This window comes from Panthera tigris, chromosome D1 (genome assembly GCF_018350195.1).
Source record: "Panthera tigris isolate Pti1 chromosome D1, P.tigris_Pti1_mat1.1, whole genome shotgun sequence".
NCBI lineage: Eukaryota > Metazoa > Chordata > Mammalia > Carnivora > Felidae > Panthera > Panthera tigris.
Genome location: NC_056669.1, coordinates 112,896,529 through 112,904,805, shown reverse-complemented (window position 1 = coordinate 112,904,805; position 8,277 = coordinate 112,896,529). Strand labels below are relative to the sequence as shown.

Below are 8,277 nucleotides of genomic sequence, written 5' to 3'. Positions count from 1 at the left end.
GCTCCCAGTCTGTGGCGGCCACCAGCCCCCTCCCCAGGGTCCCGCCCCAGGCACCTGGAGGGAACTAGACCAGGAACACGGGAGAGGGGGGAGACAGCATCCCAGCCTTGCGAGCGCCTCCAGGCCGCACGACGGCCCCACGGGAAGCCACGCACCTGCGCGGTCCCCCTCCCTCCCGACGTCTCGAGGCTCCCCCGCGTTATGGTGAGGGCTGATGTCGCTGAGCCCGGACGTCCCCTCCACCCCGTGCTGTCGCAGCAGGGGCTAGAGGCAGGTCCTCAGGTCCAGCTGGGCCAGGGGCTCATGCTGGGCGAGCCTGGCCTTGCACTCGGCTACGCTGCCACCTCTCCGTGCGGAGGGAAGGGGAGTGCCTGGGCCCAGGGGCCGCCGCCCTCCCTTCCGGGTGGTGGGGGGCACCTTGCTGCTGTTTCGGGGATCCCTTTCCTGGAGGAGGGGTCAGGTGCTGGCTGCCTCTCCACGAGGCTCCCCCCACCCCCAGCGCTGGGACGCGGGGCCAGGACCAGTACTGGCTTCGGGTGCTGGAGACCTGCAGACACACAGGTGCGGAGGGGGCCCCCGTGCGGTTCGGTGCCCTCCGCTGGCTGGTTGGAAGGTCCCCGTGCTTTCACCTCTGAACGTGTGTTTGCTGGTGAAGGTCAGTGGGACAGAGGAACACACGAAGCTTGCCCTATGGGGGTCCACCCCACCCCCAGGCCCAGGAACACAGAGGCCCGGGGACCCACGGCACGCTCTTTCCCCCGGGGGCCCAGCGTGTCCGCCACTGGCCAGCCTTACTGACTCACCCATGCTGCTTGTGGGTTAGACCCTAGGATGCAGGGTCCGTGAGGTTTCCCTTGGGCATGTCGGTGCATCCTAAGCTCCTGGCACAGAGAAGGTGCCCAATAAAGGTTTCGGAATGAATGGGGAGGGGGGATCCAGGTGGGCCAAATAAGGCAAGCCTGGATGCATGGACCTCCGTGCTCGACCCCTGGTGCCATCGGGACAGTCCCATGTCAGCAAGGCCTCCCATGTGATCAGCCTAGGGGGACATGTTCAGGGCAAAGCCATCGGGTGAGTTGCGGCCACAGATACACCCCCAGGACAGCAAGGGAGGGCTCCTTGGGGCGCCCGTATCATGAACGGACAGGAACGATGTCCTGACCCCGAGTAGCAAGGGCCGCCAGAGCACTCCCGGGGCGGGGGGGCTGGTCATCCGGACTGGACTGGCCCACCCCTCGTGCCCTCCACAGCCCTGCCTGGTCCAGAGGCTGCTGGGTCTGACTCTGTGCAGTCACCTTAGTGAAGGTCTCCAGCTTCACCCCTAGTCCCAAATCACCATCCCCCCCACCATCTTACGGATCGGGGTCCTCAACCTAACTCCACCCTCCGGCCTCTGGTCACCTTCTGTCTGGAATCAGCTTCCCGTGGGGGCAGGGCCTGGGCTGGGGGCTCCTGGCAGAGCCAGCTGGGTGTCCAAGGGGCTGCGGTGTCCTCCCAGGAGACCCTCTGCAGCCATGCCCTCCTAGAAGGGGAGGGTTACAAGGCCTTGGAAACGAAGCTACCCCGGGTTTGAATCCGAGTCCCGTCGTTTTCCAGTCCTGTGGCTTCAGGGGCTCAGTTGCTGGGTTCTGCCCTTTGCAGTTCCCTATGATGGGCATGCGAGCAAAGGACAGATGGGGGCACTTTGTAACTAGGGTGAGCGGGCAGGCCGGTGTGCCCGGGTAACACACCTGATGGCCTGGCTGAGCCCCGACTGCAGCCCTTCCTGTCCCAGTAATTAATGTCCCTGCTCCGACAGCGAGGGACGCGGTCTGGTGGCCGCGCGTATATCTGCCGGCAGGCTGCAGCGGCAGGACCTCCTCTGAAGTGAACCAGAAACCCAGCTGGAACCCGGCCCCCTCCCCCGACGTGCCGGAAATACAGGCACAGACACCGGAGAGATGGCACCCAGAAGGGTGCCCACCAGCAGCGCCCAGGACTCCGGAAACACCGCAGAGCGACGGACACAGCTTACGAGAGGCTTAAAGGGCCCGAGGCCAACTCCTCGCGCGACCCGGCTGGGGCCTGATTCTGCAAAACCCGCCGTACAAGAGACCCAAGAGGCCACCACAGGGTGTTGGCTCCAGCGAAGGGACCGTCGTTCACGGCGAGGAGAGCGGTGCAGGGGTTTCCCGGACAGGCGCACGCGAGCAATTTCCAGGAGGAAACGGTGTTGGGATTTGCTTCAAAGCAACGTGGGGGCAGGAGAGGTGGGGTGCCAGGGCGGGCGCGGCCTGCTGACGGGGGCTTCTCAGAGGCTGCTCGGGCCCCGTGCGTCCCTCACTGACCAGCCTGGTGACAGACTCACCTGTGTTGCTTGTGGGTGGGATCCTGCGTCCCCCCCCCCCGCATAGAAGTTCCTGACGGTTCCCGGTACAGAGAAGGGGTCCAATAAAGGTTTTTGAACTTTTGCCTACATCTGGGATTTTCCATAATAACAGCAAAACAAAAGTGGTAACACTTACGTGATCACTCAGCCCTGGCAGGGAGGGAGGGGGTTTTCCTAGGGGCCCGTTCTCCCATGCCTTCCCTCCCCCAAACCCATGCAGGGTCCCACCCTGCCCACCACCCTGTGTCCAAGCCTCTCCCTGGGGTTCAGGCGTGTGTGGTTCAGTGAGGTCACTGACCAGGCAGCGGGTCCCTAGGAGAAGGGTGCGGGGTGCCCCCCTCTGTCACTCAGATGAGGCCCTGCGGCCCCAAGCCACAGCGGCTCTCCTGATCCCGGCCCAGCCTGCGCCTCACCGGACCCACAGACCCGATCACCAGGGTCACCCCGGACCCACCTGCTCTCTGTCAATGTGGCCAGCTCCACCCCCCCCGGGTTCCAACGACTCTGACCTGACCACTCCCTGCCAAAGGAAGGGGTGCCTTCGGCACCCTAAAGCAGCCTGGGGGATCCCCACCAGCCCCGCCCTACTCCTGCAATAAAAGGGAGCTTTGGGCCTAGCGAGACTTCAAAGCGGCAGAGGCCCGGGTCAAAGGTACAGCTGAGTAATCTCAGCAGATTCTCCGGGCTGGGGGCCCTGGGGGGCGTCCTTGTTCCTCCCAAGGGCGGCCCTCATAGCACCGTAAACAGAGGCGGGCAAGGCCTCAGGCCCGGGGCGGGGGGGGGGGGGGGGGGGGGGGGGGGGAGGGGGGGGCCTGGGCCTACAGCCCAGCAGGGACACCACTCTATCCTCCCACCACTTCCTGGGGCAGCCATGCTGTCACCCCACCGGTGTGTTGAGGGATGCGCCCAGCCCACCCAGAGGGTGGGGAGCAGTGCCATCACAACAAGGCAGCCTGATGCCAAGCACATGTCCTGAGCCCTGAGACGGGGTGGGCCGAGCCCCTCCCCCAGCACGCACCCCAGACCCTCATGCCCCTGCCAGTCTGCAGCCCCCAGACCTCAGCCTCCCAGCTGAGTGGCCCTGCCTGGCCGCCCGCCTGTGCCTGCCGCCTGCTGGAAGCTCCCTGCCTCACGAGGTGCCTATGAATTGCTTTGGCACAGAGGTGACCCGGCTGCAGGCCTCTGGCCCCACCCTACAGAGGAGGGGGTGGAGTCCAGGAAGAAGTGACCACAGGGGCCAGACCTGCTGGGTCCCACCCATGCCCCACCTTCACCTGGGAAACGGGGGCCTGAGGGCATGGAGAGGGCACCCCCAACGCCAGATACACAGCACTGATTTATTCGTTAAGTCCACCTGCCCTGAATCAGGTTTTCCAACAAGGTCCGACCGGAGCTGGGAGCGCGATCCAGCCACTGCAAGGGCACGCCTACCGGGGACACTGCCCCTCAGGGGGCAGCCAGCGTCCAGACCTTGGCGGGGTTGGAAAATTCCAGTAGTGGGGAGGGGCTGGGGTAGACAATCTTTATTATGTTCAGAGTCTAAGGAATTTTTTATACAAAAATAAGTCTTCATATTACCGGTATCCCTGGGCAGTTCAAATGAATGTGTAAAAGATCGATGTTCTGTGTCCTTTATAAAATCCTCTCCCGTTCAAAACTCTCGGTGTTGGTGCCCTGGCCCCATCCGGGTGGAGAACCTCTGGGGGAAGGGGTGGTCTGGGTCTGAGGAAGCCGCTGCCAGCGGGGCAGGTTCAGGCCGGGGACCGTTTCCCCAGCGGCACTTGGTCAGGCTGGACCGCACGGGGGACCGTCCGCAGAGACCAGGCTCGGTGGTGGCTTCGCCCGCGGGGACGGTGGGCCCGAGGCGCGGGCGGCCCACTTTGCTCCTAGGTGATGAGCGCGCTGGCCGCTCGGTGTCCAGGGCTTCGGCTGCTGGGAGGGGAGGGGAGGGGAGGGGAGGGGAGGGGAAACGGGGACGCGCATTAGTTCGGGATCCGGCCCTGCCCCCGCCAAACCCCACAAGCGAAGTTTGCAGTTTCGTTTGCTTGGTTGGTTTTGGAGCTCGAGTCCGTGGGTGCCTCGGATTCGGTCTGCGCCCGGACCGGGGCGGGGGCGGGGCGGGCGCTCTGAGCCGCAGTGAGTCAGGGCTCCGCACCCGCCGACTCATTTCTGCCACTCGGCCCGGGCGCGCGATTTGCAATGCAAAATCACCCCGCCTCCCAGCGCCCAACTCTGCCCCGGGATCAGCGTGCGCTCGGGGCCTCACCCGCCCGAGGGCCCCCCTCCCTGCTCCCCCTTCGGCGCGGCAGCGGGAGGAAGTTTTGCAATCCCGGACAAACAAACGCCTGTCTTGCACAGGCTTGACAAAGTTTGGGGAAAATGAAGAGTGAGCGAAATCGAAGCCCTCACCCGGGCCTGGCGCTGGGCTCGGCTGCTCTCGGGGGTGCGTGCGGCGGGGCTGTCCCCTCCACCCCGCCCGGCTGCCCCTGCTGCGACCCCCGTCTTCCCCGCCGCCGGAGGTTACCTCGGGGACAGGGCGCTCAGTAGCCCCCTAACCAGCTGGAGAAGTCGAGCAGCTCGCGCTCCACGGGGCTAAGCGCGCCCTCGCAGCCGCTGTCGTCCAAGGAGTAGGCGGAGCGCGGCGAACCGGGCTCCGAGCTGCCCCCGCGGCCCGGGGACGACGAGGCGCAGGAAGGCGAGGCGGCGGCGGCGGCGGCGGCGGGGGTCCCGGGAGGCCCGCTGGATGCGGGGGGCCGCGCGGCTGTTGGTGCCAGCAGCCCCTCGGCCAGCGCGGCGCGCACGGCATCGTGCTCCGCCAGCAGGCGTTGCAACGCGCGGATGTACTCCACGGCTGAGCGCAGTGTCTCCACCTTACTCAGCTTCTTGCTGGCGCCGCCGTGCGGCACGTGCTGCCGCAGCGCCTGGAACCCCAAGTTCACCAGCTTCACGCGGTTGCGCTCGCGCTCATTGCGCCGCGCCACGGCCGCCGCGCCGCCCCCGGTCTCCGATGCGCCGGGCCGTCGCCGCCGGCTGCAGCGCAGCAGTGGTGGGGATGTGGGTCGCCGCCGAGCGGCGCAGCCGCCGGAGACACCAGGCACGGGGGGCGCGGGCCGGAGCAGTGCGCCGCTGTCCATCGCGCCCGCATCCACTCGCCGCGCGATTCCTCCGAGTCCCCGCGCGCAGCAGGTGGGGCGGACAGAGGAACGGGAGTCGGTGGGAGGCCGATACAACCCCGAGAGGGCCCCGGGCGTTGTGCCGCGGAGCGATTCGCCAAGGTACGCGTCCCGGGTCGTCTGGGGCCCAAGGAGAGCGGGGCGCAGGGGGCCAAGAGGTGGCAGGCCGTGCGCGCCTGGGAGCGTGGGGCGCTCGTGTCCCGCGCGTGCGGCCGGACGCTCCCCAGGTCTCCCCAGCGCGGCGCAGGCGGTTTGGTTTTAAATGTATAGATAACCCTCCTCCGCGCCGCCGCCGCCTCCTTTCTCACGCCCTCCTTCCCTCGCCTCGCCCTCCTGCCACGCTTCGCCCTCCCCCTTGCGCATACAAACCTGCAAACACCACGCCGCCGTGAGCGCGTCCCCCACCCCGTCCTCCCCGGGCGGCGTCTGCAGGTCCCCAGCGGGCCCCCAACTCCCAACAGGTGCTCAGTGCGCCCCCGAGACGCAGTGCGCAGGTCCCGTGTGCGCCCCTCACCCCCGCCCGACCTCCGGGCGCTGTCTGCAGGTCCCCGGTGCGACCCCCGCCACCTCAGCCGCGTCCACAGGTCCCGCGTGAAACCGTCGGGGACCCTCATCCCATCCCACGCGTAGCCCACTATCCCCGGAGCTGTTGATCTTTCGCACGCGCAGCGCGCGCCTTGGGGAGGAGGGCGTGGCCTTGAAGGAGGCGCGGCCGTCCCGGAGGCGCGCGAGACCCCCGAGGGCAGCACGCGCCGCGCCTTGGGGCCCCGCGCCCCCCACCCCACCCGACCCGCGTCCCTGGGGGCGGGGCCGGGGTGTCAGCCAATCGCCGGCCGGCAGGCCGGCCAATCGCGGAGGGCGCGGCCCCACGCCCCGCCCCCGGGAGGGAGCGCGTACGCCCGGCGCGTGGCTCCCCGAGCGTCGCTAACAAAGCTTGGTGCTGCCAGGCCGCTCCCCGCGCCGCCGGGGTGGCCCGCTCCCCGCAAGCACGCTTGGTCCCTGGCCGCCCACCTACGTGTTCCTCTGCGGGCAGAGGGAGAGGGTGATGCGCCCTTGGGGCAGGGCGGGATTGGAGGCGTGGCGTGCTGGGGTGGGGAGTTCAGGCTCCTGGGACGCCTTCCACCATCCCTGCACGCACACCCTTTCTTTTGCCTGTGGTTTTCGTGTGCCCCCGGGCTTGCGGAGGCTGGAAGCCCAGGGCCCGGAGGTTTGCACTGGCCCCTGAAGTCCCGGGCGGCCGTCAGCCTGGCCCCGCGGCGTCTTCCCTTTAGCATCTCTCCCCCCGGCCCCCCACAACCTTCCCCCACGTTCTGCCTCTCTGGCCTCTTAGGCTCCTGCCTGCTCACCCTTGGTGCCAGCCCGCTATCGTGGCCCTCACTCCTTTTCCCTCAGTGCCACCCTTCTGGCTTCCTCTGCCCCCCGCCCCTGCCCCGCCCCTGGCTGGGGTCTCGCTCTCTCTCCCCAGACCAGGGACTGAGATTGGGCTGCCAGGGGAAGAAAAGTTTCCGGACAGCTGCCCCACACCAGGGCAGAGACTGGTCTCCCAAGGGAGGAGGGACAGGAGAGTTTCTCCCTGACAGATGGGAAGACATTTAGGGACAAGGACCACGGAAGTGTGCAGCATGCACCCTCAATGGAAAGGTTTGTTCTGTCCCACCGCAGGGGCATGCCCGCCAAGTGGCTGTGCCCTCAGGAGGCCGCGGCCCGCTGGTTTTTGCGCAAGGTGACCAGATCCTCCTGGGACAGGTCTGCTGGGAAAGGAGTTCTGCCAGGAGCCACTTCCCGTCTGGCTGGGGAGAGGCCCTGGATTCCTCCCCAGGGAGTCCTCCCCCCCCCCCCCCAAGGCCCCAGGGCCTTGTGGGCGTCCACTGGCTCCAGTTACTCTGCAGGATCTCCTGGCAGGTCGGTTTGGCCTTCCTGCTCTGGGGCAGGACCTAGAGGCTAGCACCTGCCTGGAGCCAGGTGGGGACGGGCCCCATTCCTCTCGGGAGGAAGTGACTCAGTGAGGACCCAGACTGTGTCTGCAGTCACACCTCTGGCCAGCGCAGCAATCCAGGTCGAAGTCAGGGCCCAGACCCCTGACTCCAAGTGGCCCAGCCATCCTCCCTGTCCGGGACAGAAGGCTTGGCTCGTGCTCTCTCTCCAGAGCCCCTCTGCCCTTCCCTGACAGTCAGCAGCCCCCAGCCAGAGACGAAAGCAGGTCGAAGCTAGCAGGGAAAACCCCAGAGGCCCGCAATCCGGCTCCTGACAGCCCTCGCCTGGACTTGTGTTCAGCCTCTGGGGCCGGGAGACCTCCACTTACCTGTCCCCACGCGACAGACTCCCCGGGTTCTGGCCGCCTTCCCAACGATTTCTCATTTCTGAGGACTCTGGTGGTGCCTCTGCTGGCTTGGCCTGCCGCCTGCTGCGTGGCCGGGTCTCCACGTGGCCCTCATCCTGCCCTTCCCAGCTGGGCTCCGATTGCCAGAAGACAACCTAAGAGAACGGGGTTTCTTTCTGAGATGGTGCAGCTGTTTTAGAATGGACTGGGGGGGCGGGGGGCACCTGGGTGGCTCAGCCGGTTGAGCGTCCGACTTCGGCTCAGGTCACGATGTCACGGTCCGTGAGTTCGAGCCCCGCGTCGGGCCCTGTGCCGGACCACGGCCACGCGTCTATGTGGACGGGCCACGGTTTGTTTATCCGTTTGTCCGTCGTGGACACTTGGGGTGCCTCCACGTTTTCAGGGTTGTGAATAAC

The 8,277-nt window shown here is 67.0% G+C and overlaps 1 protein-coding gene across 2 annotated transcripts; it reads right to left on the bottom strand.

The window, feature by feature from the left end:
- Positions 1 to 3,692: 3,692 nt before the first annotated feature.
- Positions 3,693 to 5,537, bottom strand: ASCL2 (achaete-scute family bHLH transcription factor 2). 2 transcript variants are annotated; one of them, XM_042958457.1, is made up of 2 exons: positions 4,893 to 5,537; positions 3,693 to 4,300 (listed from the first exon to the last, which is right to left on the bottom strand). In XM_042958457.1, exon 1 carries the CDS (start codon positions 5,500 to 5,502, stop codon positions 4,909 to 4,911), a length of 594 nt encoding a protein of 197 aa, XP_042814391.1. In that variant the 5' UTR covers positions 5,503 to 5,537; the 3' UTR covers positions 3,693 to 4,300; positions 4,893 to 4,908. The 2 variants fall into 2 exon arrangements, with proteins under 2 accessions (XP_042814391.1, XP_042814392.1); XM_042958458.1 differs by having other exon boundaries at positions 3,693 to 4,297.
- Between the last annotated feature and the right edge of the window lie 2,740 nt (positions 5,538 to 8,277).

Excerpts from the sequence above, each read along its gene's own strand:
- ASCL2 (XM_042958457.1), bottom strand. The coding sequence starts at position 5,502 with ATGGACAGCGGCGCACTGCTCCGGCCCGCGCCCCCCGTGCCTGGTGTC.